Here is a 19,171-nt window from a genome sequence, read left to right on the forward strand (position 1 = left end):
TCTCATGTATATGATTTTATTTTTAGTTTGTTGAATGTTGTCCTGCTGCATGTCCACTGTCTTTACAGGATAAGTTGTACATGTTGACAAATATTGTACATTAACAAACACTTAAAAATGACCTCATATCTGCTACATAATATTGAGTTATTAATAATTTATTAAATGTTTATGCATTGATTTTAAAGTATTTCTTGTCAAACTTTATGCAAATAAACTGGCTTTGAATTTTCAGTCTTATCTCATGTGTGATTTGAAACTAAATCCTAATAAATAAAACAAAAAGCATGAGATCATCATCTTATTCTCTCTGTGTATTATTTCATTTAAAGCATCTGAAGCATCTGTGCTGTTTTGCTGAATGTTTTCTGCTGCAGCTTCATCAGTACAAACTGAACATCTGGGATGTACTGTGGTATTTCCGAGAGAAGAGGATTTCCACGCTGGTCACCACGCGCTCCTTCACTATGAATCCTGCAGAACAATTGAATAGAAGGAAGCGCTGCTGGCTGACTTTTTCCTCCCCCTAAAGACGCACTTCCCTTCAGCACTTCTACTCTGCTCATCTGAAGCTGGCAGACGCACCAAACAGCAGCAGAGAAACATGGACGTCCTAATTTTGGTTTTATTTCTACTTCTGAGGTTCAGCTGTGCATGTAAGTACTGCTGGTTGTTTATCGGGAAAGATTCAAACCGAGAGAAGACAAACAAGAAGAAAGCTCAGCCTAACATGAGCTGTATACGAAGCAGTGTATTCATGTGTGACCTGTGTGATCTTACCTCACGAAAACTTATTTCGGCTGATCTGTTTGTTCTGATCTGTGCTGTGAAGTAGCACGAAAATAAAACCAGTAACTTCACTGTGAACGTTTAAAGTAAAGTAGTTGTTTATGTGTGTTAAATGAAGAGGCCGTACGAGCTGCTGTTTGGTATAAATGAAGAGATAATGATTGGATTCTGTGATAGATTAACAGCTATTAGACATTAAGTTAGTTTAAAATCTAAAAAAATACAAACCGTGGTGGAAAGTATATTTACTCAAGTACATTCATTTCAGTTACTGATGACGTTACAGATTCAGATTTTACATATAAACTCAAAGATTTGCTTATAATATATGATGCATTGTATTATTATCTGTTACGTTTTGGATTTCATTTACTGTTTACTCTTTTGTTTGTTTTGTATTGTAAAACCTTGTGTTTAAATAGTGCTATATGAATAAAGTTAAGTCAATTTATGTATAGTATTTGGATATAAATCATAAAAACACAACAGCATTACACAGAGAACAAAGAAATAATAAAAACAGTGTGAAACTATTAACAGGCTGAAGATAATAGATGGTTGTTAAGTTCTTATTATTATTATTAAAATACACAAAAGTTTGTAAAGTAGCTACAACATTAAACATATGAATGTACCGGTAATAATATCCCAGTGTTAAACAGGAACCAGTCTGCTGTATAATAACTACTTTTAATACTTTAATCTTGTTCATAACACATGTGCATGTTTAATCAAGTAAAAGTTCAGGACGTATTTTATTCTGCTTTTACTCAAATATCTGAGTACAGAACAGTTTTATTTGCTGAAACAATCAGTGACACATACTATAAAACATCTCGATTGTAAATTTAAATATGAATGATGCAGCAGGTTTGTTTTTGGTCCTGTGATGTGAAAAATGTTTAAAAAAAAAAAAAAAAAGATAAAAAAATGCTGAATTTTACTCAAACAGAAAGTGATGGTGTTCAAACAGGAAGTGCCCCTCATTTAAAAACGAGCGTAGGTTGGTTGAGATGTTGGTGAAAACTGCAGGAAACAAACATGTAGAGTTATTGACTAACACTTTATTATTTCCTGTCAAACTTTTGTATCCCTCAGCAACTAAAAATCAAAACATCAGTGACTCATATGTATGATCATGACACTCAGTCATTCCTCGTATCTAAAATGTTATTTATAATTTTTGATAACGTTTGACTCTAGTTTCCTTTAACTTTCTATAAAAGGAACAGAAATGTTACTGTAAATCCTCAGGAAGGTTCCCAGAAAGGAAGTTTACTTATCTGTGTTTACAAGAAAACATACAACCAAATGTTACATAAAGAATAATGTTTAAATGAATAATAAGTTCATATTTACTTGAGTTTATATGGAGATTTTTATATATATTTTTTACGAGGAAGTTTCAAATGCTTTTAAACTCAACACAACCACTGAACTCAAACATATAACTGCAGAGCTGTTTTCTCTGTAAGTTAACAACAAATTTTATAATTATCTCCAGAAAACTTAAAAACGCCTTCAGTTAAAAACGTGTTTCTTCTTTTTCCTTCAGTCGGATGTTTGAGCTTCTCTGTGCAGAGTTTTTTTTTTTTTTACATCCATCTACTGAAGTTTCTCACCTAAAATCTGAGTTTACTTACAAGCATTATTTGTGACGTCACAACAATTTTGGAGCCAGTTGTTGTTCAGTATGCAGGTTACTGAAAATGGACTGAAGTAGGAGGACATCTTGTGTCCAGCAGTTAAAACTTCTAAACAATATTTTCAGTCCACAAGTGATAAAAACATACAGATTCATCAGTTTTCACTTTGAGGATAAACCCCCCCCCTCATCTCAACTGACAGACTAAATAAAGTTATGTCAATAAGACTGAGTCTATCTCTTAAATTAAAACAGGTAAAGAAGGAAAAAAGACAAAGAATGGACAATAAAAACAGTCAAAAACCACAACAAGTATTTAAGTCCCTTCATTTATCATTAATAATCAGTATATACACATTCAATAAATGCTTTACAATGCACTATAATGTAGTTGTTAGCAGATATAAGTGTTTATTAATGTATTTGTCAGCAACCATAAATTGAAGCTGCTGTACACACAGATAAACGATACAGTAAAACACAGCTGTAATAATTTAAAATATGTCTTCATAGGAGAAGGTTCTTAATAATCCACAGACGTCGCTGTCTGCTGGTTTTAAAGAGACTCTTCAGTAGAAAATATCTTAAATCAGTTGCTGTTGAGGTTTTCATCGTATCGGTGCGGAGGCAGAAAATATCAGCACATAAACTATTTGCATGACTAGATTTAGTTGAACTGACATCTGCTAACAGATATCGGGTTTACAGCCGAAGCAATCACTTAACTGATGAGTTGATCATCAAAAAATTAGAAGATTTTCATGAAATATTCGTAATTTTTCCAGCAAAAATGTCAAAATTTCACTTTAATTATTAGGACTTTTGATCAAATAAAGCACTTTTCAATGTTACACAACATTTTGTGGACATTTAAAGACTTAAAGATTAATTCATTAATTATGAAAATAATCGGCAGATTAATCGAGAATGAACATAAGAGCACAGGTAGTTCTGGATTTAATAAATTGTGACCTTGTGTCTCCTCAGCGGGATTCCTCGTCATGCTGACCCCGAGGAAGTTGTGTCTGCTGAACCACCAACAGGTGGTCAAACTGGGTCGGTGTGACATCACTAACCCCGCACAGCAGTGGGCGTGGTCGGGCGGCGACAGGCTAATGCACACTCAGTCTTCTCTGTGTCTGTGGGCCGATCCGAACCCCCGCCTGCCCGTTCACGCCCGCCTGGCCTACCTGAGGCCCTGCAGCACGGCTCCGGCGTGGAAATGCGACAGCGAGAAACGAACGTTCGGATTGGCTGAGGCGCAGATGTACCTGAAGAAACAGGGGACGCGCGTGGTGATCAGAGGAAACTCGCAGTATTCGGACTGGAGCCAATATGAGGTGGACTCAGGAGGGAATCAGCTGATGAAGTCTTTATGTCCCGAGACAGGTGAGAGGAGACGGCAGCATCACAGGTGTGATGTTGACCGGGGAAACCATTTCCTGCAAATGAAACTTTTATATGTATTTAAAGGGTAACTACACAGTCAAACTCTGCTAGCTCCCTCCCTCAGGATGACTGTAGGGGGCGTCAGGGGGTCAGGGGTCACAAACTGACCACCGCTCAGCGTAGCATGAATAGATGTAGAGCTAACCAGCCATGAACAGCTGCTGTCAGACTCTCCGTGTCTGTAGGAGCTTTGACTGTCACTAGAAACACATTCATGGCCCTTTTGTAAAACTTTCTGTGTTGTAGCTGAGCTGTCTGTGGGGGGAGTGTCAGTACGTAGCCGCGGCCCTGCTGTTTATCATTGTTAACGTCATCGGCCTTGAATATCTTGTAAAGCTTTGAATACAGCACACTTATTTATCAGCGGCTCATGTGTTGCACGACGTCGCCTCTCTGCCGTCTCTTTTCAGGCTTATTAACACTACCAGCAGCTCTGTGTGAGAGGCACAAACTGAGGTGACAGTTATCAGTGTTGAGATATTTATAATTGGCGTGGCAGCTGATATGAAATAAACCTCGGCGGCCTCGTCTCGCCTTTTACGTCACGATGAGAGGATTTGGCTGAACTGAATTTTCAAATCCAAGCAGACAGAAATAAGCTAGAAAAATTACTTTTTACACACAATATGTGTGTTGTTGGAAAAATCACCTGTAATAACATCATATTCCAACATAAACCTGTTATTATGTGTGCAGTGTAAAAAAAAACTGATTTAGTGTGTCGTTACCCTTTAAAGTTAAAGTTCTGTATCAATATAACATGATTCCCCCTCCTCCATCTCCTACTCACTTTCAAGATGTGCCATTTCAAAAACTTTATTTCTAGTATATATTTATTTACGAATTATAAAAATAACCCTAAAATAAATAACTCATTAATAACAATAACAACACTCATTTATCTTAGAATATGGACAGAAAAACAGTCATAGTCCTTTTCTATTATGTGTTATTGTTTGTTTTATTTGTGCAAATAAGAAAGAAGTAATAGAATAAAAGAGAGAGAGAGACAGAGAGAGAGAGAGAGAGAGAGAGAGAGAGAAGTCTCATTGACTCACAGACTCGTCCACTCCTCATCCTGACCTCTGACATTGTCGGAGCCGTTAGTTCACTCAGTCAGGCAGGAAAAACATCAGCAGTGTTCTTCCTGTCAGAGGCGCTCAAGGCCGAGAACATCTCAGCCAACATGCCAGAGAAGGTCCTGATATTTTGTACGATATGATGTCATCCAGAGGTACCGTTGCAAGTTTAAATCCAAAAACTTTCATTGACACTTTGGTCAAAAAACACCAAAATTCTTGATCACTTTCTAGAATCTTTGCTGCTTTTTTCCACTTTAGTTATTTGAATCTGAATTAATTCATTAGATCTCCCCCACTAGGCTGAGAATGGATGTAGGATCAATAATCCCAAACCAACAATGTATTGATCTACTAACAAGTATTGTGTGTAGAGCTGACATAATTAAATCGATTAGTTGATCTGCAGAAAACTGTCAACTGTTTTGATCGTTGAATAATCATAATTTTTCCAGCAAAAATGCCAAAATTTCACTATTAAATGTGACTATTTGACACTTTTCTTTGTCATATATGAAAATAAACACATATATATTTTGGGGTTTTGGACTTTTGGTCAAATAAAATGACACTTTGGAATATTTTAATTTAGGTTTTGGGAAATTGTGACGACATTTTTCACTTTTTTCTGCCATTTTAAAGACTAAAAGATTAAAGGACGGGTTCATAATTTTTTAAGTCTGTCTTAAAACAATAATCAGGAGCCCAAATGAACATTGAAACATGTTTTTCTTGCTGTAATCATTCCTCCTGTTCATACTGACCATTAGAAGATCCCTTCATAATGACCTTACAATGGAAGTGATGGAGGACAAAACCCACAGTCCTCCTTCTGTGCAAAAATGTATTTAAAAGTTTATCTGAAGCTAATATGAAGCTTCAGCATCCAAATGAGTCAAATCAAGTAGATATCTTTCAACGTTACAGTCTTTTTAGTGCTAACGTCCCTCTTTTTGTTACTATACTTCCACCTGCAGCTCAACAGGGAAACACTGTCCGAGGAAACACAAAGAGGGAATTTGATGCTAAAAAGACTGTAAATGTGTCAGATATGCAGCCCTAATTGTTTGTGTATCTGTTTTAGGAAATTACTGATTACTAAAATATGAAACTATATATTTGTGAGGTATTTTTAAATAATTACGTCTTTAGTAGGAACCAATAGGCTCGGAGCTGAGAGATGCGGACAGAGTATGAAAGGAGGAAAGTACTGAGAGACGTGCCAACACATTGTCGGGTTGGTGCTGCACATGGGATTCGATCATAATAAGAAAAATATAAAACACTGGACTGATCCTTTAACTGCCACTTTAGGGACTGCTACTATTGTTTCTGGGATTGACACGTTGCCAAAACACAATCAGGAAACATGTCAAAAGTGTAGAGCGCTAACCTCGGATAGAACAAAAAAAATAATTCAATGACAAGTGACAATCGGTTATTTTCTGTAATATGTCTAAGAGTTTAGAACACATTAATTGTACGATACATATTTTAAAAAAATAAGTATCACTGAGGGAAACAATCATTGTTTTGTGTTTTGTCTTTTACATCACTCAGGTTGTTTTTTTGATTATTTTTCAGGCACGACTCCTGTCTCCACCACGTTATACTTATCCACACATAAACCCCTGGGAATCACCAGCCATCAAAACTACGCCATCAAAACTCCCGCCATAACTGTCACTAACGAACGATTACCAAACACGGTAAAAACCCACAGGACCGCCAGACAGGTCACAACCACGAAGATCCACAGCTCAATAACTAACGGAGCGTCGTTGTATGTAAATGACATCAACAAACCTCGGACCAGGAGGTCGGTAACGGCAGACTTTAACCCTGATGTTTCATCGTCGTCGGTCACGGAGCGGTCAGGGTTCAACAGCAGCCATGTTTACTCATCGAGTCCGGATGCGTTCACGACCGACCGATCCACGGACGTATTGGAGAGTGCGTCGTCGGCTAGAAATGTCCCTGAGGTCGGGACTGAAGCCAAGACGCCGTCAGGAGAACAAGACGTTTCCACCTCTACCTCCTCCTCCTCCTCCTCCTCCTCCTCCTCTGTCTTGTCCTCCTCATCCTCCTCCTCCTCCTCCTCCTCCTCCTCCTCCTCTGTATTGTCCTCCTCTTCCTCCTCCTCCTCCTCCATCTTGTCCTCCTCTTCCTCCTCCTCCTCCATCTTGTCCTCCTCATCCACCTCCTCCTCCACCTCCATCTTGTCCTCCTCATCCTCCTCCTCCTCCTCCTCTGTCTTGTCCTCCTCTTCCTCTTCCTCCTCCTCGTCTACAGGGCCTGACCCTGAAACTGCAGCTGTGACTCTGGTTCCCTCCACAGTTTCCTCACACATGAACACAAGCAGCAACACAGACTCTCTACTCATTTCTGAGGTTTCGTCTCCGTCCTCTGATGCTTCTGTTGGTGTATCTGCTGTTTCCGACCAAACCGCCACTTCTACGACTCATTCAACAACTGACGAGAAGATAAAACACACTAAGACCAACGTGGCACCTGCATCCACCACTGCTACACCTCCTACACCTGCTCAGATGCCTTCCACAGCCGAACCCACATCAGTCGTGGAGATGTCTCAGCCGTCCACCCCTCGTCCCCCGCCTACAACTTCCAAAACGCCACCTGCGGTTACTTCGACCACACTGATGATCTCTACGGTTTATCCGAGCATCTCAGTGAGCGCCACGACTCAACAAGCTCCACCGACGTCCCCAACTGCTTCAGGAAGGGTCATCACCGCAAAACAAACAGTCCCACCAACGACTCCAACAGTCGAAGCCACGACGCCAACAGTCCCACCCACGACGCCAACAGTCCCACCCACAACGCCAACAGTCCGAGCCACAACGCCAACAGACCAAGCCACAACGCCAACAGACCAAGCCACGACGCCAACAGACCAAGCCACGACGCCAACAGTCCTACCCACAACGCCAACAGTCCGAGCCACAACGCCAACAGACCAAGCCACGACGCCAACAGTCCCACCCACGACTCCAACAGTCCAAGCCACAACGCCAACAGTCCCACCCACGACGCCAACAGTCCCACCCACGACTCCAACAGTCCAAGCCACAACGCCAACAGTCCCACCCACAACGCCAACAGTCCCACCCACGACTCCAACAGTCCCACCCACAACGCCAACAGTCCGAGCCACGACGCCAACAGTCCAAGCCACAACGCCAACAGACACACCGACAACCAGACCCACTACCACTGAAACTGCAACCATGGCAACCACACAGACCATAACCACCCCGACTCCAACCGTAACCACCCCCGCTACCACCAAACCTGTCACAACTACCATCAAAACCACAGCAGCTACCACTCCAACTGCCACAACCAGTACGACAGCGATAACAACCACACCTCTTCCTCCAACTACAACAACCACACTTCAGACGACGACGACGTCAGAATTAACCACCACCACACCTGTAAGTATACCTGTTGCTCTACGTTTGCATCTGGAGATTTGTTTCCATCCACCTGTTTTTATTTGCAATTTCAATTTGTGCATAAAAAACGTGAGTAGCAACACCGAGAATTTGAAAAAATCCCCAAATATCCATAAAAAGTGTTTGTTGTTGTCTGAGATTTAAAAGTTGTTGTGTGGATAAAAAGCAAATGTAAACAGACTTAGTGAATAGATGATGACATACATGAATCATGTGACTTAAACGTCACTCAAGCTTCCACTGAAGAGATGAAAACATCAGATCTGTGTGGAGCGACGAGGAGATTGAATTGATCTTGATTTATTGATTGGGACAGTGTGCAGTTTTAAACATTAAAGACGCACTGCACCGGAGTTAGCTCGAAGCTAATTTGCATCCGTAGTCCCCCACAATCAAAACATACAACAGCAAAACAACAAACAGTACAAAGCAAAAAAAAAAGTATAATATTGTACAAAATACAAAGCTAGGTGGTAACGTCTCTCAAATTAATACATGAAACAAACACAAATGTCACATTTCCGTCATGTTTTCCATCATTTGAGCTTTGACTGCTGCTCTTTTAATGAGGTCATCTCGTTGTGTCTTCTTCTTCTGCAATGGTTTAATGGCACCGACTGGAAAATTAGCGCCGCCAGCTGTTTATCTTGATGAACCAACTCCTAATATCGATTTTAAGCTTCTTTCGCTGATATTCTTTGGTTAAAATTTGCGCTACATTTGGTTGGAAACTTGTGTTTGCTGTTTGTTAAATACATTTTTCAGTCTCTATCAGCACCTTTAGGAACTGCTGTGTTGTTACTAACTTGTCTGTATTAGCAGCTGCTAAAGCTTTAGCATTTTTACCATAACACCACCATGACTGAAAGCTGAAGCCAATGAGAACCTCCAAACTCTACTAATCAATATTTTTAGTCATGCTAGTAGCGTAGCTCTGTGAGCTAGACTCAAAGTGTGTGTCAGTAAGTAATTTCACTTCCTCTGACGTGTCTCGGTGTTGAGTTTGGGGATTAATGTTCCATTAAAGGTTTGAAGAGACATGTTTTTTTAACCTTTGGGAAAGTTTCACTGAGAGGAAGCGTCTCTTTTATAGGAACGCCCTGATTCACACGGTCACACACATTCATACCTGGAAGCTGCCCAGTACAACCACAGTCTAATCGGCCGATGACTGAGCAGTTTTAGGTTAAGGGCCTTGCTTAAGGCCACCTTAAGTGGGGGTAATGATTTCATTTTCCCCACCCACATTTATCCTGCCGGTCCGGGAATTGAATCGATGACCTTCCGGTTCCCTTTCTGACCTTTAGGCCACCGCTGCCCACGTTAGCTGGATGACTGTAACGGGCTGATCTCAGTCTGCCTCACCCAGACTTCCTGTAACTAGTTTATGATTTAATAGTTTCAGTAAATAACAGAAATAGCAGAGAGCAGTGAACAGGAAACACATTTCAAAGCTTCAGAATCCTGTGGCTAACATCAAAGACGCTTTGAAAGATTGACGAAGCAGTTTAAAAGAATAAACAAAGTGTTTTTATTTGGAACAAACGTGTGGAAGATAATGTGCAGACTGAAGAAACAAAGAAACCTAAAGTGATTGTGATGTTGTCGTCGGTCTCAGTGTCTGAATAATAAATCAGCACATATTTATCTTTATGTTTCATGTCAGAATTAAATATTCTAGTCCAGTTTAAACGTTAACAGAAACATTTCTTCTCACCTAAACAGCAGACATTTAGAAATTTAACATTATTCACTTTGTTTCTTTCTTTAAAGCTTTTGTTTTTTCTACCTTTGTTTGATATGTACAGTAATGAGTCTGACAGGAAACATGTGGAGAGATGAACATCCAGTCAGAATGAAAACAGGGAGGTTGTGATTATGAGGTTTTGTTTATAAAGACAAAAAAAAAAAGTCATCTTCATCCGTCTGAATAGTTTGATATAACGCTTTAAAAAATGATTTCCTGGTGGGAAACTACAGACATGAAGAATCATCAGAGGAAACTGTGATAAACAGATCAGTGTTCAGGTGCAGCGAAGGTGACAGAGAACTACAACTGATGATCATTATTATTATTATTATAATTATTATTATTGTCCTTATTGATTAATCTGTTAATGTTGCCCAGTTTCCATGGGGATTGATCAACTGTCATCATGACTTCAGTATCACTTTGGTCCTATATGAAGACATCTCCATAACAACCATCCGTAGATGGAGACCATGAGATGCAATTGAAAGCTCCAGAAAAAAGCTAATAAGTGACCTTAAGTTAAGATTTTTGTTTGTTTGTTTGCTTCATTGCTTCATTATTGCAGAAATTTCAGAAAACAGCAAAAAAGTAACAATAACAAGGAAAAGCAATAAAATTCTACTACTATAGTTTGTTTCATGGTTGTTGATGTAGCCTCCCGAGTTTCCGGAAGTCAGCCATGTTGCAGCTTCCAGAAGCTGATCAATCAGAGCAGAGTGGGCTGATCGGGAGGGGGCCCTTAAAGTGACAGGCATTTAAACAGCCTCTATCAGAGGGGCTGTGTAAAAGGGCAATAAGATGCAGTAAATAAGGATTTTTTTTAACTGTAAGTCATACAAAGATATTCCAGTAAAGCCCCAGAACATAAATATAGACCTGGAAATGTGCAGGATATGTCCCCTTTAATAAAGTCAGAAACCAGGAGCACTGATTTGTCAGCTGCAGCAGCAAATGGCAGGAGTGAAATCTGCAAAATGAGTAAATGTGACAATGTCGGGTTAAAATATGTGTGCACTGTACACCTGAATGAATGTGATTGGATGTTACCAGTTGCACAGCTGAGGATGAGTCAGTGATTGTGAAGCATATTGAAAACAGCTGAAACAAGGACTTCAGTCAGTGCAACAGAGTATTTCTACACTGTTGTACTGCCATGTTTACTTAAGCAACAGATCTGAATTCTGCTTCTGCTACGAATTATATGAACAGTCAAACAGAGAAATTTAAGGTTTGATGTCTACAGTTTATACTGACTGATCAAACCTTCCATAAGTGATCATGTTGCTCCCTCTTTGATGAAATTCTTTCTCTGAATGAATGTTCACATATCTATTGTTAGAGCTTTGTCTCTGGATCTGAAGCCGCTTCCTGGTTGCATAACTCTTATTCAACCTTAATAATAACAGTAGATTATGCACTGATGGATGGAGCACAGTTTGATGCTAAAGGTCATCAGAGAAAGTCTGAGGCGGGCAGGAAGGAAGGGAGGGCGGGGTTGCTGCAGCAGAGAGCCCGCCTGCTTCTGTTTCAGTTCAGTGAAAGTTTACAAATCGATTATCCATGAAAGAGAAAAGAGTCCGAGCTGTTTGAGAAATGTGGAGAAACTGCATGTGAGGCTTTTTCAAACGAAACTGGTGATATTGGTTTCGATTCTGTCACTGGAGCTGATGTAACGCACCGGTCCAACGTGATGCTGCAGGCTGTGAGGATGAAGATGTAGATGTGGATGGAGACTGGACTCACTTTTACGCACGACGTGCCAAACTGTAGCGCTCGCGTCCCGTGTGGATCATCAGTGAAGCGCTGGCACATTTTTCCATCTTTACATCCTAGTTATGTCAGCTAATCCTGAAATATCATCTGTGTGTTTCTTGCTAACTGAACGGACGGATTTAAATGAGCGACCGCGATGCTCAGATGCGCCACAAGTTATTTTATACTCGGTTTATTTTGGAGCCTGAAGGGGGTGAGTTAAAGGATCTGAGTCTCTTTTTGAAACACTGATGATTAGATCCTGCAGGTTGTCACTGATTTCCTGTCTTCATGTCCTTGTTTCAGGTTCAGAGCACCGAGGCTCCCCGCTGCTCCGTGAACTTCACACAAATCAGCGCAGACTCGAACTCTGCTGTTGTGACATTTAACACATCAGCTCTGTTCTGTAACTTCACCGTGTTCACTGGGGAGGAAAGCCGGGCTGATGGCACAGACTGTGAGCTGCATGGAGAGCTCAGTCACACCTTCATCTGTCACATCACGGATCTGGAACCCGGGACTTTATACCGTTTAGCGGTGATTTCCAAGAAGGATGGAGAGAGGAGCAACGCGTCAGTGCGCACAGGTAAGAACCACCCTGGAGGATTCATTTGATCTGATGTCTGATTTTAATTGTTCTTGTGTAAAATTGGTATTTGGTGTTTTGTTTGTTTGGTTTTTTTTACTCCTTATATATAATCTGCAATGATGGAGAGATTATGAGACAATAAGAAAAGTTAAGAACTGACATGAAATTAAACAAATATCAGGATAGTTTGCTTAATTATCCTTAATTATCTGCTAAAATCTGTATCTTAAAAGTTTACAGCTGCAGCTGATCTACAGTATTGGAGGATTAAAAAGTTTTTACTGTTTAAATATGATTATTTATGTTGTAGTTATGAATTTTAATGTAATTATCTCGTTATAAACCTAATTTTATGAATTATATGTTTAAACTGATCAAACATAAATGACTTTTGATGAAGGATGCTGCACTTATACAATTTACTTTAATGCAGTTTACAAAACAATCTCACTACAAGGCCCATTAGTAGCAGTTCTGGAGCTTTCAATCATATGATCTTCCTCAGCAGATGGAGTCTGTCATTTAATTGTAGATGCTCAGATTTACATTTTTCTGAGATCTTTAGTCTCGTCTGTATTGGATTAAATGTTGAGATCAAAAGTTCATTCTTGTTGTTGTAAACAATCAGTCTCACCACAAGGTCCATTTAGCAGCTGTTCCGGAGCTTTCAGTCCTATCATATACATACATACATACAATCTAAATGCATCTCTTTTCCTGGAGGATAAATTATACCTGCTATAAACACAACTGAAAATTTAAATCCACACCCTCAACTATGTTGACACAGTATGTTTAAAATGTCAACATGTTCTCATCATGAACAACTAGAGCTGCAATGAGTAATTGATTAATTGATTGACAGAAAATGAATTAGCAACTATTTTGATAGTTGAATAATCATGCAAGTAATTTTTCAAGCAAATATACCAAACAGTTGATTCCAGTTTCTGAAATGGGATCATTTGTAGCTTTTTCTTGGGTTTACATGATAGTAACTGAATATTTTGGGGGTTTTGGACTGTTGATCAGATACAACGAGACATTTGATGACATCTCAGTGAGCTCTAGAAAATTGTAACAGACGTTTTTCACTGTTATAAGATGTTAAAGTTAATCAGCAGATTGATCGATAATAAAAATAATCTTTAGCTGTAGCCCTAATAATAACAGGAAGTGATACTGTATGTTGTCACGTATCGATATGGAAACTTTGTAGCATGAAGAAGAAATTACAGCAGCCTCATCAAATCAAGTCAGTTTAATTTATAAAAGACAAAATCACACAGTGTTTTACAATCTGTACAATATGTGATAGAAACACTTATATGATTTAGTAAAATTTCATTCATAATATTAGTCTGCTTCACATCACATACAGTATGTAATAATAGTATTTATAGTGATACTAATTACATACACAGCTTCCTCTTTCATTGTATGTGTATGTGTGGGTATTTGTCAGGATATGTGCAGCACAGAGGCAGGCAAACACAAGAAATATTGTGATTTTTATTGCCTTTATAAGTTATTTTGTAATTAACTTGTGTACATTCTGTCTGTATGTTGTTAATTTTAGAACTTTAGAAAAGTGACACATAATGAATGTGGAAGGAAACTAAAAGTGGAAATTGACAGGAGCTTATAAAAAGTTTTATCTTCTCTCTGTGATTTGTTCACATGTGCAAGAATAAGAAAAAAAAAGCTACCAAAGCTTCATTTAAAGATGCTGTTGCATATCGATGATAAAACCCTGAAAAGATTAGTGTGAGCAGCAGGGGACATCCTCTCCATCCTGCCCCCTCCTCTCTGTAACAAAGTACAAAGTCAAGGCCACAAAGTACAAAGTCAAGGCCACAGCGTCCGCACGTTGCCAGCAGAGGTTTGCGTTTGTAGCTGCAGGTTTGTCAGAGCGTCCTGAGCAGAGAGCTCACTAACAATGCTGTTCATCTAATCTCAAGTGTTTGTTTCCAGACTCCTCTGGGCCACTTCCCGTTTCACATTGTTCCTCTGTAGCAGCGGATGCAGGAGGCCTTCACACCGTTTGTTTTTATAGGATTCATAGATTAGAAATCTGAGTCTGAGATTTCACTTTGTCTTCTGTGCAGAGGTGAAGGGAAGATTATTTCTTAAGGGGAGAAAGTGTAGATCATAACTGTTTTCCAGTAATAATGGAAACACCTGGTTTATAAGCAGGTCATCACATTACTGATATGTTGAGAAGGATGGGAAAGGATGAGAATAATTACTTGTGATAAGAATAAAATCTTGTGTTGAAAGTAATGACTGATGAGAAGAATAACTTTTGATGAGAATAATCATTTGTGATGAGAATAATAACTAAGTTGAGAATAATAAATTGTGGTGATAATAACTCAGATAAGACTAATAACTCAGATGAGAATAATAACTAAGATGAGAATAATAACTAAGATGAGAATAATAACTTTTAATGAGAAGTTACTCTTTAAGTAAATGTAAAATTCCAAAATGTGAAAAAATATTCCATTATAAGTACAAGTCCTGTATTCAAAATTTGACTTTAGCAAAAGTACATCAGTATTTTCAATAAGTATCAAAAGTAATAGAACTCATTTTAGAGTCTGATCTAATTATTAAAACAACATTTTAATGTTGCACTTCATCAAATTTCGTCCAATACTTTTTGGTAATTTAATCTACAGAAATATAAAATATTTTATCAACTGATCATATGTTTGGTATAGAAAATGTTACTCAAGTACATTATATGGCCAAACATATGTGGACACCTATGGAAACAAATGATGGCTATAAATATTAGTAACTGAATATCTAAATGTGAAATTTAGCTATTGAACTATCAAATATTTAATGTTGAAATTTAAATAACACAGAATTTATAACACTGAAATATTTTACTGTCAGAATCATCTATCTGAAATTTTGTGGTCTGAATTCTCCTCTTTGAAATTATGTGTAAGTTGTGTAATCAATCAAGCACCTAAGAACTACATTCAAATATCTATCCTTACACCCTTGATTTGAATAAGGAAAGACTTCCTAAAAAAAACTTTAAGAGGGAAAACATAGAAGAAATCTAATGTGTGCATTAGGTTAGGCTATTGTGTAATATTGTCCAATATGGAAGTTCTTGTCTGGTGATGGTGTAGTGAAAAAATGCTCCACACGAAATAGCACAACACAAAAGTGACAAAAAAGACAGGGGTGTCCACATATTTATGGCCATAAAGTGTAACCTAGTACCTACAGCGGTCAAACAACTGTGGTAGTATAAAGTATAAAATAACAAAAAGTGTAAATGCTCAAGTAAAGTACAATTACCAGAAAATTATACTTTATTTGAATGAATGTACTCAGTTACGTTGTACTTTGTTATCAGCGATCAGAGTAGATGTGACAGTTTTGGTGTCTCATTAAGGAACAAATCAGTTTGTATTGAAGGTCTCCATTAGTGTGTTGAGTTTGTGTATCCTCAGGAAACAACGAAGTCTCCTCAGAGAGGAAACCATTATTATGAGAGAGTCAGAGTTCAAGACTGAGTTGTGTGCTGGGTGGTGCGGGGGGGCTGTTAGCCCCGTCCTGCCCCACCCCTTCTTCTTTTTTTTTCTTTTTCCTGTCCGGACTCACACATGCAGATCTCCCAACGAAAGCGCAGCTAAAACAATCTTATCAAGTTTTTAAATCACCGTTGCTACTACTGCTGGTACAAAGACAGGATACACACACACAAACACACACATACACACATAGAGACCTGTAACATGTTTAATTAAGCTTTGTATAATCCAGCTGAGGAACAGAGGAGGTGCTGAGAGTAAAATATGGAAGAAGGTGAAGTGTTGTTCATTAGTTCAGGTGAAGTGAAAACTAAAACATTTATCTGCTGATATGATCAGATCCTGCAGAACTCTAAATTGTCTTTTTAACAAGACTATAGAGTTTTTGGATTGATTTCCTTCCTTCCGGGCATCCATTGTTTTCCATGTATATCTGTGCGGTATGAAAATCAACTTGTAAATTCTTGAAACTTGCTTAAGAAGAACATTTGTCACCATTATTATATTAGAAAAAGTTCAGTTTTTATTGTCTGGTGATGCCGCTACAAGCAGTGAATGTTTTGAATCTCGATCTGTCGAAATGTTCAGTAACTCTCCACAATCAACATTAAAACACTGGAACTGATTGTAAAATCTTAAATATTAATGTTTTGTAAGTATTATGTAGGGTTAATGATTATTTTGTTCTAATTGATTCATTGTTTAGTCGATAAAATGTCAAGAAAAAGTGAAATTTTGCAAAGATTTAAAAAGATTAAAGCAAATTCTCACAATTAGGAAGCCGGTAACAGTGACAGTTTGGTACTTTTATTTGATAAATTACTCAAATCATTCAGTGACTTTTGTTAATTTTCTGCCAATCAATTGACTAATCATTTCAGTATATAGTATAGTATATGGTGTATAGTATATAGTATATAGTGTATAGTACATAGTATATAGTGTATAGTATAGTATGTGGTGTATAGTATATAGTATATAGTGTATAGTATAGTATATGGTGTATAGTATATAGTATATAGTGTATAGTACATAGTATATAGTGTATAGTATAGTATGTGGTGTATAGTATATAGTATATAGTGTATAGTATAGTATATGGTGTATAGTATATAGTATATAGTGTATAGTATATAGTGTATAGTATAATATATAGTGTATGGTATAGTATATAGTGTATAGTATAGTATATGGTGTATAGTATATAGTATATAGTGTATAGTACATAGTATATAGTGTAGAGTATAATATAGTATAGTATATAGTGTATAGTATATAGTATATAGTGTATAGTACATAGTATATAGTGTATAGTACATAGTATATAGTGTATAGTATATAGTATATAGTGTATAGTACATAGTATATAGTGTATAGTATATAGTATATAGTGTATAGTACATAGTATATAGTGTATAGTACATAGTATATAGTGTATAGTATATAGTATATAGTACATAGTATATAGTGTATAGTATATAGTATATAGTATATAGTATATAGTGTATAGTACATAGTATATAGTGTATAGTACATAGTATATAGTATAGTATATAGTGTATAATATATAGTATATAGTGTATAGTATAATATAGTATAGTATAGTATATAGTGTATAGTATATAGTATATAGTGTATAGTATAATATAGTATAGTATATAGTATTACAATGATTCGCAACTACAAAATGAACTCATAATGACTTTTAAAAGGTAGATAACACATTTGAAAACCAAAGTCTTCAGATTATCAGGCAGACAAACAGCTTCACACATCTAACTGCATCAGACGGGGTCAAAGAGTCCAGACGTCCATCAGGACTCTAATCTGTCCACTTGTCTCTTGTCTTAGACCCTGTCGGTCCAACTCAGCTGGACATCAAGCTGGATCCAGTTCAGGTTCAGTATAAGATGCTGTCTGTGGTCCAGACTGGTTCCACGGGTCTGCGGGTGTCCTGGACTCGCTCTGCGGGTCATGTGGACTGGTATGACATCACTCTGGAGGACACCAGCTCTGGATCCGGCCGCAGTACCCGGATCATGGGCACCGCAGCCCCGCAGTCGGGCTTCAGCTCCCTGGTCCCCGGGACTCTTTACACTGTAAGTGTGGTGGCTACAGCCGGGAACAAGAGCGCTTCACCTGTCCACAGCACAGCAGCTACAGGTGAGGAGCTGGTTAAAGACAGACAGGTGACCTACAACACCTGGTTTCTTTGTCTGTTTCAAAACTAATGACAGGTTTAAAATGTCTGATTTGGACCGTCTTTGAAGTTTCAGGTCTCTTTCACACCTGTAGTTTCAGGCCTCTGTCACACCTGTAGTTCCAGGTCTCTGTAGTTTCAGAACTCTTTCACACCTGAAGGTTTTACGTGTCTGTACTTTCAGGTCTCTGTCACACCTGTAGTTTCAGGCCTCTGTAGTTTCAGGTCTCTTTCACACCTGAGGGTTTTACGTGTCTGTAGTTTCAGGTCTCTGTCACACCTGTAGTTTCAGGCCTCTGTAGTTTCAGGTCTCTTTCACACCTGAGGGTTTTATGTGTCTGTAGTTTCAGGTCTCTGTCACACCTGTAGTTTCAGGCCTCTGTCACACCTGTAGTTCCAGGTCTCTGTAGTTTCAGGCCTCTTTCACACCTGTATTTTCAGGTCTCCGTAGTTTCAGGTCTCTTTTGCACCTGTAGTTTCAGGCCTCTTTCACACCTGTAGTTTCAGGTCTCTGTAGTTTCAGAACTCTTTCACACCTGAAGGTTTTACGTGTCTGTACTTTCAGGTCTCTGTCACACCTGTAGTTTCAGGCCTCTGTAGTTTCAGAACTCTTTCACACCTGAAGGTTTTACGTGTCTGTACTTTCAGGTCTCTGTCACACCTGTAGTTTCAGGCCTCTGTAGTTTCAGGTCTCTTTCACACCTGAGGGTTTTACGTGTCTGTAGTTTCAGGTCTCTGTCACACCTGTAGTTTCAGGTCTCTGTAGTTTCAGGTCTCTTTCACACCTGAAGGTTTTACATGTCTGTAGTTTCAGGTCTCTGTCACACCTGTAGTTTCAGGCCTCTGTCACACCTGTAGTTTCAGGTCTCTGTAGTT

At 38.4% G+C, this 19,171-nt stretch overlaps 1 protein-coding gene across 1 annotated transcript in view; it reads left to right on the top strand.

Annotated features, from left to right (window-relative positions):
- Window positions 1-545: 545 nt before the first annotated feature.
- Window positions 546-19,171, top strand: part of LOC121897263 (receptor-type tyrosine-protein phosphatase beta-like) — a 50,594-nt gene continuing 31,968 nt past the window's right edge. Inside the window, exons 1-6 of the mRNA XM_042411656.1 lie at window positions 546-656; window positions 3,422-3,823; window positions 6,547-7,013; window positions 7,200-8,420; window positions 12,253-12,532; window positions 17,947-18,258. Of these exons, the coding sequence (XP_042267590.1) occupies window positions 605-656; window positions 3,422-3,823; window positions 6,547-7,013; window positions 7,200-8,420; window positions 12,253-12,532; window positions 17,947-18,258 (2,734 nt within the window). The 5' untranslated portion in view covers window positions 546-604. The remainder of the gene's footprint in view (window positions 657-3,421; window positions 3,824-6,546; window positions 7,014-7,199; window positions 8,421-12,252; window positions 12,533-17,946; window positions 18,259-19,171) is intronic.

This window comes from Thunnus maccoyii, chromosome 5 (genome assembly GCF_910596095.1).
Source record: "Thunnus maccoyii chromosome 5, fThuMac1.1, whole genome shotgun sequence".
Classification (NCBI taxonomy): domain Eukaryota; kingdom Metazoa; phylum Chordata; class Actinopteri; order Scombriformes; family Scombridae; genus Thunnus; species Thunnus maccoyii.